Below are 18,035 nucleotides of genomic sequence, written 5' to 3'. Positions count from 1 at the left end.
GAGTGACAGAACACTGAGCAAATCATAGCGCAACTAGAGGACATTACCAACCCCTACGCTCCGTATTTTCCGCTGGCTTGCCCCATCACCACAGAAAGCACTGAGCTAGGCTGAAACACCTGCATTTTGGAGCATTTGTGCAGCTTTATTAACCCCCCCAAAAAAGGTACTTTGTTTGCAAACTCATGTGTCACAGATTAATGCCAAAAATAACATGCAAAACAGCCCCCCAACAAAAACAAAAATACGGATTGCAACTGTACCCAACTGTAAAGAATAGTAGGGTTAGCTCCGTCCTCACTACTCTTGTTCTTTCTTAAAACATTATTATTAATATTTCTTTCTACCTGCCTCCATCTCGCTCACGCTCTCCAGTGGAGAACCTTCAGAACCTGTTGTTGTCTGGTGTGACAGAGCTAGCGCCACGTCCAGAGGAGGGGTTAGGGTCCGGGGCTATGCCCAGGAGAGCAGACACCTTCGAGGGCTACGACAGCAGCCCCACCATCCTCAACAAGAGTAAGTCCCCTCCACCTGCCTGCCCTGGTCTACATGTGCTCAATCACCATTGTATTCCCATTAGGGCTGATGCAATACCACAAACATTGTGTGCTATAGCTTAAATGTGACATGGGATGTCATCATTAGGATGTTTGTTTCCAACATTAGGGCTGTTTTCCTAAAGAAGTTAAGTCCGCTTTGTGTTTCGTTTCCTATCCATGATACTAACGAGTATTGCAATACTGGTATCGTCCCAGCCCTAATTCCCATTTTGTGTGTGTGTGTGTGTGTGTGTTAGAAGGCAGTGTGAAGAAGAACTACAGTGGAGGGGACAAGGCCAGAGACAGGAGCCAGAGAGCCTGCTCTGACACCCAGCTTAAGGAGATTCAGGCCAGCCAGGCCCTGGAGCAGCCACCGGTTGGTCACACACACTCACTCACGTTAACAAACACAGAGAAATTGGATGAGATAATGTCTTGAAAGGACAGACTGAGCCACAACTTAAGTTCCAGGGTGACCAGGGCAACACACTCCCTGTCCCCACAACAGGGCCAGCAGTGTAGCTTATGTTGAGTAAACAGTGATAAGAGCATCACACCAGGTCGTTCAGAAATGTTTTTCAGGGCTACTCAACCTGAACTGTTAGTTAGGTAGCGAACTGTACCAGTATTTCCAGATAAATAGATTAGATGACCCAGTATTCCAAATGGGGACAGAACAAAAGCTACTTTACGCTATCATTACTTAGTAATGAAAGAGTAATCCATCCACCTGACATGTGTGGCATATCAAGAAGCTGATTAAACAGCATGATCATTACACATGTGCACCTTGTGCGGGGGACAATAAAATACCACTCTAAAATGTGCAGTTTGGTCACACAACACAATGCCACAGATGTCTCAAATTTTGGGGGAGTGTGCAATTGGCATACTGACTTCAGGAATGTCCAGCAGAGCTGTTGCCAGTAAGTTAAATGTTAATTTCTCACCATAAGCTGCATCCAATGTCATTTTAGAGAATTTAGCAGTAAGTCCAACCAGCCTCACAACCGCAGACCACGTGTAACCACCTTAGCCCAGGATCTCCACATCCGGCTGTCGGATCAGCCACCCGGACAGCTGATGAAACTGTGGGTTTGCACAACCAAAGAATTTCTGCACAAACTGTCAGAAAATGTTTAGAGAAAGCTTGTCTGCGTGCTCGGTGTCCTCACCAGGGTCTTGACCTGACTGCAGTTCGGCATTGGTGGCCACTGGTACGCTGGAGAATTGTGCTCTCGGCGTACACATCACAGGCAAACTGAATTGGTCCACCCACACAGACAGCATTGTGAAGAAGGCGCAGCAGCGCCTCTTCAACCTCAGGAGGCTGAAGAAATTTGGCTTGTCACCAAAAGCACTCACAAACTTCTACAAATGCACAATCGAGAGCATCCTGTCGGGTTGTATCACCGCCTGGTACGGCGACTGTTCCGCCCACAACTGTAAGGCTCTCCAGAGTGAGGTCTGCACAACGCATCACCGGGGGCAAACTACCTGCCCTCCAGGACACCTACACCACCCGATGTCACAGGAAGGCCATAAAGATCATCAAGGACAACAACCACCCGAGCCACTGCCTGTTCACCCCGCTATCATCCAGAAGGCGAAGTCATTACAGGTGCATCAAAGCAGGGACCGAGAGACTGAAAAACAGCTTCTATCTCAAGGCCATCAGACTGTTAAACAGCCACCACTAACATTGAGTGGCTGCTGCCAACACACTGACTCAACTCCAGCCACTTTAATAATGGGAATTGATGGAAATTGATGTAAAATATATCACTAGCCACTTTAAACAATGCTACTTAATATAATGTTTGCATTACCCTACATTATTCATCTCATATGTATATGTATATACTGTACTCTATATCATCTACTGCATCTTTATGTAATACATGTATCACTAGCCACTTTAAACTATGCCACTTTGTTTGCATACCCTACATTACTCATCTCATATGTAAATACTGTACTCGATACCATCTACTGCATCTTGCCTATGCCGTTCTGTACCATCACTCATTCATATATCTTTATGTACATATTCTTTATCCCTTTACACTTGTGTGTATAAGGTAGTAGTTTTGGAATTGTTAGGCTAGATTACTCGTTGGTTATTACTGTATTGTCGGAACGAGAAGCACAAGCATTTCGCTACACTCGCATTAACATCTGCTAACCATGTGTATGTGACAAATAAATTTGATTTTGATTTGATTTAGGCCATCATCACCCAGCAAGACCGCCACATCAAGCTGCAGCGCAGCTCCCTCACTGAGCGTGCCTCCTTCCCCGGCCGTCACCGCAGCAACGTGCTCCTGGAGCAGGAGAAACAGAGGATGCTGGCCCTGCAGAGGGAGGAGCTGGCCAGTTTCCACAAGTTGCAATTACTGCACCGACAGGAGCAGGTGGGACACAGTCGAAATTAGATGTATGGTCGCCCTCCACTTTGTCTTCATTACAATTGCACTATGTAGATCATGAAATCTCATAATACTAGTAAAAGGGAACCACATTAATACGATCATGATACTTCCCGCCAAAACAAGACAAACTCAAACTCACCCTGTGACTTTTACTTAATGCAGTATTATTCCAGTCTGCATTCAGTCAGGTTGAATCTTGTTTCTACCCAGGCTCGTTGGGAGAGCGAGCGGGAACGCCACCGGTTGCAGGCAGAGGCCGCAGAGGACAGGCTGAGGCAGAGCGAGGAGGAGTGCAGGAGGCTGGAGGAGAAGAGAGAGGAGCTGGAGAGACAGAGGGAGATGTACCAACAGGATCTGGAGAGACTGAGGGAGTCGACCCTCAACGTGAAGAAGGAACACCTGGAGCAAGACAATCGAGGTGGGTGGCGATGTTTTTATTTTACCTGGCAAGTCAGTTAAGAATACTTATTTACAATGCCAGCCTACCGGAGAACAGTGGGGCAGAACGACAGATTTTTACCTTGTCAGCTTGGGGATTCGATCCAGCAACCTTTTGGCCCAACGCTCTAACCACTAGACTACCTGCCGCCCCTAACGCATAAACACACAATCACACGTATACACACACGCAATCCCACGTGTATACACACACGCATACACACACTTATACCCTAGATCCATGTGAATAGCTGTGCTATCCATACTTGCACATGGCTTACATGGCCCAACCCTACAACACAATGGTGGTTCCCAATGAAAGCTTTTGGAGTTGTCTGGTGACCAACCAAGTGAACAAAACCAAATTCACCAAGCTATAACCTAAAAAGAGTGGTTGTCCCTGATCTGCCATTTTGGAAGTTCACACTTCCCTATACTCTCTTGGGGGCTACAAAGAATCAGAATCACCGTAAGTCGAATTGTGTCATCGTCCGTAAATGTTACAGTTTTAAAGGAAGTTTGCTGCAATTCGACACATTTTGCCATGAGGTGGATCGAAGATTTAGCGATTTCATAACTAATTTCATGCAATTCTACTCATTTTTCTCTGGGGCGGAGAGAATAATTAGCAGTTTTACTGGTAATTTCCTGCAATTCTACACATTTTGCCATAGGGCGTAGAATTGTTTTCCAGTTTTTAATATGATATCAGAGTGAGAGTGACTAACAAAATCAATGGGGCCCCCCGGTTGGTAATTCGACCATGATTACTGCAAGTTTAGATAGCAGCATACCACCCTGCATCCCAGTGCTGGCTTGCCTTTGAAGCTAAGCAGGATTGGTCCTGGTCGGTCCCTGGGTGGGAGACCAAATGCTGCTGGAAGTGGTGATGGAGGGCCTGTAGGAGGTGTTCTTTTCTCTGGTCCAGAAAATATCCCAACGCCCCAGGGCAGTGATTGGGGACATTGCCATGTGTAGGGTGACTTCTTTTGGTTTGGGACGTTGAACGGGTGTCCTGACTCTCTGTAGTCACTAAAGATCCCATGACACTTATCATAAGAGTAGGGGTGTTAACCCCTGTGTCTTACCTGGTAAAATAAGGGATAAATAAAAAATAACTTAACAATCTTAAACATTTTTGCTGAAATGGGCTGTCAGTGACTGACATAACAAGAGGCAAACTGCTGATGCACAACCAAATTTTGAAATTGCACCTTGTGTATTCTGCTATTCTAACTCAGCAGTAAGTTGAGACCCCAACTGAGTTCCTGATATAGACCATGCATAGGTTATATGTATGGTCCAATATGTTAAAATAACATAATTTTTTACCAACATGTTATTGGATTCATTTCTGGAGGTGGAAATTATATGTCAGCATAATTGTATTTTCATACAATTTGGAGTAGAATGTCCTTTCAAAAAGTCCATCTACAGAAATTATCCTGGCGAGGACCCCGGAACCCCTAAGCAAGAGGACTGGAATTGGTCAAACTCGCAGTTTAATACATGTACAAAATGATCCTCTGGCCTCCCGAGTGGTGCAGTGGTCTAAGGCACTGCATCACAGTGCTAGCTGTGTCACTAGAGATTCTGGGTTTGAGTCCAGGCTTTGTCGAAGCCGGCCACGGCTGGGAGACCCATGGGGCGGCACACAATTGGCCCAGCGTCGTCCGGGTTAGAGGAGGGTTTGGCCGGCAGGGATGTCCTTCTCCCATTGTGCACTAGCGACTCCTGTGGCGGGCCGGGTGCAGTGTACGGTTGCCAGGTGCACGGTTTTTCTTCCGACACATTGGTGCCGCTGGCTTCCGGGTTAAGTGGGCATTATGTCTTGGTTGGGTTGTGTTTTGGAGGACGCATGGCTCTCGACCTTCGCCTCTCCCGAGTCCGTACGGGAGTTGCAGCAATGAGACAAGACTGTAACTACCAATTGGATACCACGAAATTGGGGAGAAAACAGGGTACATTTTATATAATTTTATATTAAAACATAATAACAATTATCCTTTTCCCAAAAAGCATACTTTTTTACATGAAAGGTGAGGTTAACTTGGCCCCGCAGACAATCGATCTGAGATCAACTTAAATTTCAGTCATGGTATTTTTTGTTGTTGCTGTAACCCCTGCCTCTCTCTCTACCCTCCCTGGCCTTTCTCCCTAACCCCCTTGTACTCCCTAACCTCCCTCACCTTCCTGGCATCAGCTAAATATTATATGAAAAATCATCGGCCCTGAGCTAGAGGCTCTAAACAACGTGTTACTGTGCAGGAAAAAGGACTTGGGTCTGTCTGCCCCCCAGACACACACACCCATGCCACCTCCCTGAGCCTGTTTACTGATAGGCAGTGTGATAACAATAGCAGCAGCCCAGCTGAGGGGAAACACACACACACACACACACCCTGATATCTCAATACAGTTCTACCCAGTCACCCAGGAAGCCACCCACACAGGCAAAGCAGTCTTTCTCTCTCCTTCCTTTTCTCTTTCCTTCTCAATTTCTCTTTTACTGTTAAGCACAATGCGTTGTATTGTGTGTGAGTTTCAGGGAAGAGGACACTTAAGGAAGTTGTGCTGTAATTTCAGCTATAGTGTTAGTAGATATGTCTGTGTGAAAGCTATCATACCCAAGACTGGGTTCAATGGTTATATAGTGTTGCTCTCCGTTCAGCAACAAGGTATGTTTTTAGATAGTCTTCAGAGGTTGCTTCAACTGAGTTGCCTACATAAATACTTGATGAATAAACCGCACACATACAATGACCCAGTCAATACTGATTGAGGTTGTCTCTGTCTGAGGTCATCAGTACCACTTTGCTGTCTGCCACTCCTTATTGGTCAACAGACGTGTGTCCATTTTCTAATTGACCTATAGAGGCGTGTCTGTCTTTTTTGACTGAACACTTATCTCCCAAACAAGAAATTGCTCATCCAGAAGCAGCGCTCCTAGTGGCGGTGGACTTTAATGCAGGCAAACTTAAATATGTTTTACCTCCTTTCTACCAGCATGTCACATCCAGAGGAAAAAAACTCTACACCACCTTTACACCACACACAGAGATGCGTACAAAGCTCTCCCTCGCAATCCAGTTGGATAATTTGACCATAATTCTATCCTCCTGATTCTTGCTTACAAGCAAAAACTAAAGCAGGAAGTACCAGTGACTTGCTCAATACGGACGTGGTCAGATGACGTGGATGCTACGCTACAGGACGGTTTTGCTAGCACAGACTGAAATATATTCCAGGATTCATACAATGGCATTGAGGAGTATACCACCTCAGTCACCGGCTTCATCAATAAGGGCATCGATGTCATTGTCCCCACAGTGACCGTACATATCCCAACCAGAAGCCATGGATTGCAACATCCGCTCTGAGCTAAAGGTTAGAGCTGCCGTTTCAAGGAGCGGGACACTAATCTGGACGCTTATAAGAAATCCTGCTATGCCCTCAGACAAACAATCAACCAACAGGCAAAGCGTCAATACAAGGCTAAGATTGAGTTCTACCACACTGGCTCTGACACTCGTCGGATGTGGCTGGGCTTGCAAACTATTACGGACTACAAAGAGGAAACCCAGCCGCGAGCTGCCAAGTGACGTGAGCCTAACAGACGGGCTAAATGCCTTTTATGCTTGCTTCGAGGAAAGCAACACTGAAACATGCATGAGAGCACCAGCTGTTCTGGATGACTTTGTGATCACGCTCTCCATATCTGATGTGAGCAAGACCTTTAAACAGGTCAACATTCACAAGGCCGCGGGGCCAGACAGATTACCAGGACGTGTACTCAAAGAGCATGTCCTTTCTCATCGACCTGGCCCGGGTATCTTGGATATTGACCTCATCCCGTCAGTAGAGGATGCCTGGTTATTCTTTAAAAGTGCCTTCCTCACAATCTTAAATAAGCATGCCCCATTAAAATAATGTAGAACCAGGAACAGATATAGGCCTTGGTTCACTCCAGGCCTGACTGCCCTTGACCAACAGAAAAACATCCTGTGCCGTACTGCATTAGCATCGAATAGCCCCCATGATATGCAACTTTTCAGGGAAGTTAGGAACCAATATACACAGGCAGTTAGGAAAGCTAAGGCTAGCATTTTCATCCAGAAATGTGCATCTTGTAGCACAAACTCAAAGTTCTGGGACACTGTAAAGTCCAAGGAGAATAAGAGCACCTCCTCCCAGATGCCCACTGCACTGAGGCTAGGAAACACTGTCACCACCGTTCAATCCACCATAATTGAGAATTTCAAAAAGCATTTTTCTACGGCTGGCCATGCTTTCCACCTGGCTACCCCTACCCCGGTCAACTGCCCTGCACCCCCCACAGCAACTCGCCCAAGCCTCCCCATTTCTTCTTCACCCAAATCCAGATAGCTGATGATCTGAAAGAGCTGCAAAATCTGGACCCCTACAAATCAGCCGGGACAGACAATCTGGACCCTCTCTTTTTAAAATGATCTGCCGAAATTGTTGCAACCCCTATTACTAGCCTGTTCAAACTCTCTTTCGTATCGTCTGAGAATCCTGAAGTTTGCAAAGCTGCCACGATCATCTCCCTCTTCAAAGGGGGAGACACTCTAGACCCAAACTGCTACAGAACTATATCTATCCTACTCTGCCTATCTAAGGTCTTCTGAAGCCAAGTTAACAAACAGATTACTGACCATTTCAAATCCCACCGTACCTTCTCCGCTATGCAATCTGGTTTCAAAGCTGGTCATGGGTACACCTCAGCCACGCTCAAGGTCCTAAACAATATCATAACCGCCATCGATAAGAGACATCACTGTGCAGCCGTCTTCATCGACCTGGCCAAGGCTTTCGACTCTGTCAATCACCACATTCTTATCGGCAGACTCAACAGCTTTGGTTTCTCAAATGACTGCCTCGCCTGATTCACCAACTACTTCTCTGATAGAGTTCAGTGTGTCAAATCGGAGGGCCTGTTGTCCGGACCTCTGGCAGTCTCTATGGGGGTGCCACAGGGGTCAATTCCTGGGCCAACTCTCTTCTCTATATACATCAATGATGTCGGTCTTGCTGCTGGTGATTCTCTGATCCACCTCTACACAGATGACACCATTCTGTATACTTCTGTCCCTTCCTTGGACACTGTGTTAACTAACCTCCAGACGAGCTTCAATGCCATATAACTCTCCTTCCGTGACCTCCAACTGCAAGTAAGACTAAATGCATGCTCTTCAACCGATCGCTGCCCGCACCTGCCCGCCCGTCCAGCATCACTACTCTGGACGGTTCTGACTTAGAATATGTGGACAACTACAAATACGTAGGTGTCTGGAATCAGAATCAGCTTCCTATTTCGCAACAAAGCATCCTTCACTCATGCTGCCAAACATACCATCGTAAAACTGACCATCCTACTGATCCTCGACTTCAGCGATGTCATTTACAAAATAGCCTCCAACACTACTCAACAAATTAGAATGTGGTCTATCACAGTGCCATCCGTTTTGTCACCAAAGCCCCATATACTACCCACCACTGCGACCTGTACGCTCTCGTTGGCTGGCCCTCGCTTCATACTAGTCTCCAAACCCACTGGCTCCAGGTCATCTACAAGTCTTTGCTAGGTAAAGCCCCGCCTTATCTCAGCACACTGGTCACCATAGCAGCACCCACCCGTAGCACGCGCTCCAGCAGGTATATCTCACTGGTCGCCCCCAAAGCCAAATCCTCCTTTGGCCGCCTTTCCTTCCAGTTCTCTGCTGCCAATGACCGGAACAAACTGCAAAAATCACTGAAGCTGGAGACTCTTTTCTCCCTCACTAGCTTTAAGCAGCTGTACATAGCTGATCTGTAAATGGCCCATCCACCTATCTCATCCCCTTAATGTATTTATTTATTTATCTTGCTCCTTTGCACCCCAGTATCTCTACTTGCACATTCATTTTCTGTATATCAATCACTCCAGTGTTTAATTGGTATATTGTAATTACTTTGCCATCATGGCCTATTTATTGCCTTACCTCCCTTATCTTACCGTATTTGCACACACTGTATATAGACTTTTTCTACTGTATTATTGACTGTATGTTTGTTTATTCCATGTGTAACTCTGTGTTGTTGTATGTGTCGAACTGCTTTGCTTTATCTTGGCCAATGTGTCAATGAGAACTTGTTCTCAACTAGCCTACCTGGTTAAAGAAAGGTGAAATAAAAATGTGCAGACCAGCTGGTCGAGTCTGTAATACCTAATACCAATGTTTCAACCAGACCACCATAGTCCCTGTGCCAAAGAAAGCGAAGGTAACCTGCCTAAATGACTACTTCCCCGTAGCACTCACGTCTGTAGCCATGAAGTGCTTTGAAAGGCTGGTCATGGCTCACATCAACACCATTATCCCAGAAACCCTAGACCCACTCCAATTTGCATAACGCCCCAACAGATCCACAGATGACAAACTCAATCGCACTCCACACTTCCCTCTCCCACCTGGACAAAGGGAACACTTATGTGAGAATGCTGTTCATTGACTACAGCTCAGCGTTCAACACCATAGTGCCCACAAAGCTCATCATTAAGCTAAGGACCCTGGGACTAAACACCTCCCTTTGTAACTGGATCATGGAATTCCTGACGGGCCTCCCCCAGGTGGTAAGGGTAGGCAACAACGCATCTGCCACGCTAATCCTCAACACGGGGCCCCTCGGGGGTGTGTGCTCAGTCCCCTCCTGTACTCCCTGTTCACCCACGACTGCTTGTTCAAGCACGAATCCAACACTAATCATTAAGTTTACTGACGACAATGGTGGTTGGCCTGATCACCGTCAACGAATAGACAGCCTAAAGGGAGGATGTCAGAGAGGCCTGGCAGTGTGGTGCCAGGACAACAACCTCTCACTCAAATTGAGCAAGACAAATGAGATGATCGTGGACTACAGGAAAAGGAGGGCCGAACACGCCAACGTTCACATCGAATGGGCTGTAGTGGAGCAGGTCAAAATTTTCAAATTCCTTGGTGTCTTACATCACCAAAAACTATCATGGTCCAAACACACCAAGAAAGTCATGAAAAGGGCAGTACAACTCCCTTTCCCCATCAGGAGACTGAAAAGATTGGGTCCCCAGATCCTCAAAAAGTTGACTGGTTGCATCACTGCCTGGTATTGCAACTGCTAGGCATCTGACCGTAAGGCACTACAGAGGGTAGTGTGTAACAGCCCAGTACATCACTGGCGTCAAGATTCCTGCCTTAATACTAGGCGTGTCAGATGAAGGCCTTGACTTGGTATCAGTACCCCCAGTATAAAGCCTCATTATTGTTATTTTAATGTTACTTTTTAAAGCATTTAAAGTGTTTATTTAGTAATATTTTCTTAACTCTATTTTCTTTAAACTGCATTGCTGGTTAAGGGCTTGTAAGTAGGCAGTAAGGTCTACATCAATTGTATTTGGCGCATGAGACAAATACGATTTGATTTAATTTTAGTCTTCCTGGGGTTCGAACACGCAATTAAAATAACATTACAGACAGAATCATTTACAGTTTACATTGAAAGATGGAGACAAAAGGGATGCACATTTCTGTCACTTTTGCTGCCGACTAACCGACCCTCATTAACTGTTATTTTTTTCCCACAGAGTAAAATGACATGACCTATAGAAAATAAAAGATGGAGGCGCTTTCCATTCATTCCATGCACCACGGAGCTCCGCTGACTATGCCTGTTTCGGATAATCTTTGGCGCTGCATTTGTGGAGCTGTCAATTCCAAGGTGATGAATCCCGGCCCAGGTTCGGCATTGCATTCGTTGATGTCGGCATTTTAAATGGCTTTGTGACTTGATAACCTATATTTAGAGGCTTTAATAGGGTCTACATTTCATTAAAGCTATGGTTTTGATGCATTTGATTTATCAACATAGAATTTTGTTGTATTGAGAGAATTTTCTTAGACGATTTGAATAAAATTGATCAGACATTTCGTGAATTCAAATGCACATTTTTAATCTTTTTTTAGCACCCTGGCAGATTAACTTGACTAAATAAAATCATGGTTCCCCTGATAACCTACTCCTGTGTGAATTGCATGCGTACAAGGAACAGACGTTTTCATTGAGAAGCAGCCAAATGTTAAAACCTTTAATTTCATTTTCTAAATTAAAACATTTATTTAAATTAGATATTAAAGGCATTTTGAAATAAATATGATACAATTTTGCATATCCTATTCTTCAAAAAGATTTTTCATAAATATGCAAAAAATGAATGGTTTTGTTTATTCTAATACTCTCAATAAGACAATGACAGAAACAACATTTGGCTACTATTATCCTACAATATATGCTAATTTTAACAACACTGTATTAACCTACATACAATATAGCCTAATTTTAATATACATTAATACCTGCATGTGTTTTCCGAGGGACTGTCATCCTTTCTGCAGAGGAGATGTGTTTGCAGGAGCCTGAATGTGATGGTGTATGTTTGAAGATGGACACCTTTCAGATGACATGGCGGTGGTTGCTCATTTTAGGGTTGCCAAGACATACTTGATCTCTGTCATTATTTGCCAGTGGTTTTCTGGGAGCTCGAGAGTCCTGGTCTCATGCAGCTTGGTGACAGTCGGGTTGGACAGCATGTCTGTCACTGCCCACCACTGCTCCACCAGCCTCTCAAACATGTCACAGACCGAGTTCCAGTGGTCTTACACGACTGGATCAAATTAAATCAAGTGTGTTTGTCACATACACGTGTTTAGCAGATGTTATTGCAGGTGTAACGAAATGCTTGTGTTTCTAGCTCCAACAGTGCAGTAATATCTAACAATTTCACAACAATACACACAAATCTAAAGTAAAGGAATTAAGAATATATAAATATTTGGACGAGCAATGTATCTTAGTCATAAACTAAGTAGTGTCACAGGCCGGCTCATAGCCTCTGGCAAAAATGAGGGGACACGAACAGGTATAGACCAATCAAAAAGGTTATTTATTATAAACCAAAAACTATTAACTTTAAACAAAGAAAAGGGAATGAGGTGTGTAAGTATCATAATGTAGGGTGTATGTAAAGTGCAGGGATGCGTGAATCTGTGTGTGTGAATATGACTGAGTGAAAACTACATAAATTACAAAGGAACAAAGAAAACAGAGGCAGGCAGGCTGGCAGGCAGGGGGAGAGCGAGAGAGAGGAGTGGTTAGTGAAGCAGTTTAAATACCCTGAGCCCAGGTGGCTCCAATCACTAACGACCCTTCTCTGCCTGCAGGAGGAACCGCCCCTGCAATGCAGAGGGGCCGTGACAGTAGAATAAGATACAGGAGAATAGGATAGAATTCAGTAGATGAGACGAGTAATGCAAAATATGTATACATTATTAAAGTGACTAGTGTTCCATTATTAAAGTGGCCAGTGATTTCAAGTCTATGTATAAGGGCAGCAGCCTCTAATGTGCTAGTGATGGCTATTTAACAGTCTGATGACCTTGAGTTAGATGCCCCCTCTGCTGTTTCCTGAAGTCCACGGTCAGCTCTTTTGTTGACATTGGCTGAGAGGTTATTTTCCTGGCACCACACTTCCTGGTCCCTCACCCTCCTCCTCCCTGTAGTCTGTCTTGTCATTGTTGGTAATCAGGCCAACTGCTGTTGTGTCATCTACAGACTTGATTGGAGACGTGCGTGGCCACTCAGTCATGGGTGAACAGGACGTACAGTAGGGGGCTGAGCAGGCATCCTTCTGGGACCCCAGTGTTGAGGATAAGCGAAGTGGAGGTGTTGTTTCCTACCTTAATCACCTGGGGGCGGCCCGTCAGGAAGGACCCAGTTGCACAGGGCGGGGTTCAGACCCAGGGCCTTGAGCTTAATAATGAGCTTGGAGGGTACTATGGTGTTGAATGCTGAGCTATAGTTAATGAGCAGCATTCTTACAGTGGTTCATCCTTTAAAAGTTGCAGCGTACTGCAGCACAGCTTGCATGGTGCCGCAGAATTCTATGGCACGTTATTTAAATGTCTACGACTGTTACCATTAATGCTAGTTATTGCTAGTTTGACCACCAGAGGGTAGCTTTGAAAAGCATTTCATAGCTTTCAATAGTGTCTGTACTAGAGAATTCTAAACCTTTTTTTGTAAGAACATAGTATATGGGATTGATTTTAAAAAATGTTGCTAAATTAGATTAATATTATGGTGTTTCTATTCCAAGATTAAACGAAAAACCCTTTGTGTTTCCGTTAGCATGGAACTTAAAATATGGAGCTGTACAACGTGACGGTTGGGAGTAGGCTACAGTACTGGGTTATTTAGCTAAAGAATCCCTGTGACATGCGGCCACGCAGGAGACCGGGGTTCAATTCCCCAATGGGGAATTGTCTAGTTAAATAAAGGTTACACTAAGAGCATAACATTTCTACACCCTAATTGTATAATTGTAGTCTAACCAATACCCAAACGGACATTCAGTGAAAAATAAAAATCTCATTGATTTTTCAAGACCAGTCCCCATGCTGGTCTCAGAGTAGCGCAAAACGGTGCTAAAATAGTTGGCTATGGCTTCAAATCCTATTGCTTCTAACTTCAATATGCTCTTTAAATAAATAAGACCTACACACTCATGTCGCCTACATTATATAGAAAAATATGACGTGTCTCTCCGCCAATAATTACATATAGAGGATTGGAGGATTCTAAATGAAAACAAAAAGCCGTCTAATGGGTCTCCCGGTGGCGCCCGGTACGGGTATTGAACCTGTATCTGTAGCAACACATTTTGCACCACTCTGGAGGCCCCATCCACAAAGTATCAAAATACAGAGAGGTGTTGGTTAAGGTATATTGTCCTGTACTGTAGTACTGTACATGGTGTCCAGGTCAGCCAAAACATGTATTTATTAAAGACTATCAGAAAGAATGTTGGTACTTATTTATTTTGATCCAAAGTCATGAATGAGTGAGTCACTCAGCTTTATGTAGGTGCCGGGCTATATGACTGTGCCATCAACTTGATAATATATATAATGATATTTTTGAGGTTATTTTGTTTTGTAAAAGATGAAAGTTAGCGATTGTAATCTAAATAAAGGCCAAAATAATATTTGTAAAGGCCAAAACATTTATTTCTGTTTTTAGAGGGAGAGAAATGCTGGGCCAATTGTGCGCCGCCCTATGGGACTCCCAATCATGGTCGGATGTGATACATAATAATACTTTTTGTTCTATTATTTGTTTTGTCTTTGGTGGATTATTTGTTTGTCTTTGGTCGATTAAACTGAAATTGCAACCAATCACGGCCGGTTGTGATACAGCCAACTAAGAAATACATTTGACGATAGCATTCTCCCCCTATCCTCCTTCTAGGAAAGTATATTGTTCAGCTACAAACTAATAGCCATAATGCCGCATTTAAAGGATTTTGAAGATTTAAGCCAGCTGCATTTGGTTATAGCAGAACAGCATACCGGTCCGGACGGCCCTTGCTGTGCCTGTTGAGCAGTTGGTCAAGTTCTGTTGTCAGAAGAGGAATGGAAATGTCTGGGTGAACAGATGACCTGATGAACCCGCCAGGTATGTTGACTCTGCCTGTCAGACGTGGAGTTCCAGAGCTCACAGGTGTGACTGGCATGGATTGTGACTCCATCTTGTTCCTCGCCCTCTTCAAAGCGTCATTCTCCCCCTGACTCTCCACCAATGCCGCCTGGCTCTGGACCAATGCATCAGCTGTCACCTGTATCTCTGCCCTCAGATAATGTTTCTCTTTCTGTTGGTCTGCCTTCAATGACTCGATCTCGGTCTTCAAAGTTTGAATCTGATCTACGTGCACCTTCATCAGATGAGCAGAATGGTACCGTCCTGAGCCCCCATTGAATACAATGGCATATGATAGAAACGGTAGGTCAAATAAGAATTAAAAGTTACTCCAACACACAAATGCTGCGTCACATTTTAATAATCTAGCAAAACAAATCGCATTCTTGGCAACCATGCCCAGAGAAGGAGCTCCCGTGCCATAAGATGGAGATGATGGGACCTCAGTCCACCCTGATGGTTTATGTAAGCCACCACTGTGGTGTTGTCCGTTCTCACCAGGACATGTCCTCCCTTCAGATGTGGAAGGAAAGACCGCAGGGCCAGCAGAACAGCTCGCAGCTCTAGTGTATTGATGTGCCTGCCGCTCCAAGGGGGTAGCCAGAAGTCGCTGGCCGACCTGCCCTTGGTCACACCCCCCCAACCGATCTGGGAGGCAACTGGGCTGACCAGCTCCCGGCAGCACATCCTCAGCATCTCCACCCTACCTGAGAGAAAGGAGTGACAGTGCCACCTCAACAATGCCCTGAGGCACTGTGCGGTCACCCGCAGCTGGCGGTGACGGTGGCACTTCAGGTGCAGCCGGTGGGAATTGAACCACTGTTGAAGTGGCCGGAGATGGAGGAGGCCCAGGGGAATCAGCAACGAGGCCGCTGTCAGCAAGCCCAACAGGTGTTGTCAGGGCAGATACCACCAGCCCCTGCCGAAAGTGGTCGAAGCAAGATAAGATCACCTGAACCCTTCTGGTGGGCAGGCGTGCTCTCACCCTCTGGGTGGGTGTTAGACAACTCTTTTTGTCGTTTACAGTAATGCCCAGCCTGCCGATATGGGTCAGGAGCATGTCTCTGTCTGACAGGACCTGGGACCTGGTCGGGTACAAATCAGCCAATCGTCCAGGTAATTGAGGATCAACAATCTTCGGGATGTGAGAGGTGCCAGGACAGTGTCCATGCACTTTGTAAGTGAGGGCTGCCAAGAAGAGGCCGAAGGGAAGAACCATGAATTCGTAAGCCATCCCTTCGAAAGCGAATCGGAGGTACTGCCAATGAGCTGGGTGAACAGGAACATGGAAGTATGCATCCTTCGTGTCCAGCGTAACAAACCACTGGTCCCTGGACACAGCCTGCAACACGCCGGCTGGGGACAGCATGTGGAACCTCAGTACCTTCAAGTACCCAGTGAGGTTGCGGAGGTGCAGAATATGTCAAATATGTTATTTTGTGGTCCCTCTTTTTGGGACCACAAAATAAATGGAGTAGAACCCACCTAGCCATTCTATCCTAGGGATAGCACCCTTGTCCAGGAGTGAGGAGATGTCCAGCCGCAGGGTTTTCTTTGTTTTCTTCGTGGTGACACAAAAGCCCCTGAAGGATGGGGGCCGGCACCGGATTTGGAATCGGTACTCCTCGAGCATTGTGGACATCACCCAGGGGGACTCCATAGCCTCCTCCCACTTTGCTCTTTGAGACCGGGAGAAGTGGCCGAGGCCAGGGAAGGGTGTGTCAGGTAGTCCTGCCTGGGCCCGCCTCTCCTCTGGCGCCCCGAGTGCCTGGGTCCCAAAGGCACGTCCTTATGGCAGTGAGGGTTGGCAGGTTGTTTCTCCACCACACTCTGTGACCCACCCAGCTGTCATCCCTCAGCACGAGGCGATGGGGCAGGAGAGGGACCCCGCGGTTGTTCGACGATCCATCTGCCTTGGACCCAGGGCCTGAAGAGGCGGCATGAACCGTCTCAGGGTCTCCCGGTCCCTACGATTACTTATCGGTCTGCTCCAGAATGTCATCAACCCTTTGGCCAAACATCAGCCCTGGGCTGATGTATGTTCTGTATGTTCTGGAGAGCAGCTGGGAGATGGGATTTGGTCCAGCTAGAGTTGGCCCTGGGAGGTAACCACCTGCGACATGGCCACATCCCTCTGGAGCAGGGAAAGTAGGCGAGACAACTATCACTTCCCAGAGGAGCTCCTCTGTGCCCTCCTGCAGCCGAGGCAACAGAGTCTGCAGGTAGGCCTGCAGCAGCATGGTCGCGTTGGTAAGGCGGCCAAGAGAGCAGAGGGACGCATATGTGGCTTTCAAGTCTGTATCAAAGACTCTGGAGGGTCCCAGCTTCAGTCGCAGGTTCCGCCCTATAATCTCCTGGTACGAGAGGACCATGGCAGCTATCATGATGTCCATGGTCGGGTACTCCCGGAGGTCAAGTGACTCTGCACCCGCAACATAACGCCATGGTCCAGTCTCTGCTGTGAATCGGAAGCGCCCCCTGGCAGAGGCCCAGCTCTCCTGCAAGGCCTCACAGAACTCAGCAAAGATGGGGACAGATGGAGAGTCACCACTGTCCACCAGTTTGATGTCCAGTACAGTGGCTACCTGAGTGAGTAGGGTCCTCATAGCCTTTTGAGCCGCTGGGGGGGATGAAGCCCCGCTGCCGGCTTCTGATGGCCTGTCAGACTGGTAGCCCCGCTCATGGTGGTGAACAGTGCCAGCATCGTCCCCCAGGAACAGCCTATCACTGGCCAACAGGGAACAGCTGTCGTCACCATCGAAGCTATCAACCTCCTGACGCAGAGAATGCGCCCTCCATTCAAGGTAGTTCCAGCGATCCGACTCCTACCCCCATCCAGGACTGGCAGCTGGTGGACTCTGCCTGCTGTGGCTCCGACCACTCGTCCTGGGAGGGGTACTGGGCTTAATAGAGGGACTAACAGCTCGCAGATGCACCATTCCTGAGGGAGGAAGCTCGTTCCCAACCTGAGCCTGGCTGACCCAAACGCGCATGGCCTCCAATCCCGCCAGGCGCAGGCGTTCTGAGAACACCACACAAAACAGGCATCCAGTAGGGTGCT

The 18,035-nt window shown here is 46.4% G+C and overlaps 1 protein-coding gene across 2 annotated transcripts in view; it reads left to right on the top strand.

Moving 5' to 3' along the window:
- The window catches only part of LOC112251177 (rho guanine nucleotide exchange factor 18), a 68,473-nt gene extending 57,027 nt beyond the window's left edge, over positions 1-11,446 (top strand). For both annotated transcript variants that reach the window (XM_024421997.2, XM_024421988.2), the window contains exons 13-17: positions 376-516; positions 797-915; positions 2,768-2,953; positions 3,182-3,389; positions 11,028-11,446. In XM_024421997.2, the coding sequence (XP_024277765.2) occupies positions 376-516; positions 797-915; positions 2,768-2,953; positions 3,182-3,389; positions 11,028-11,032 (659 nt within the window). In that variant the 3' untranslated portion in view covers positions 11,033-11,446. The remainder of the gene's footprint in view (positions 1-375; positions 517-796; positions 916-2,767; positions 2,954-3,181; positions 3,390-11,027) is intronic.
- Positions 11,447-18,035: the final 6,589 nt, after the last annotated feature.

The sequence above is a fragment of the Oncorhynchus tshawytscha genome, linkage group LG01 (genome assembly GCF_018296145.1).
Source record: "Oncorhynchus tshawytscha isolate Ot180627B linkage group LG01, Otsh_v2.0, whole genome shotgun sequence".
Lineage (NCBI taxonomy): Eukaryota > Metazoa > Chordata > Actinopteri > Salmoniformes > Salmonidae > Oncorhynchus > Oncorhynchus tshawytscha.
Note: the sequence above shows the minus strand (reverse complement) of the source record. Positions and strands in the feature narration are given on the sequence as shown.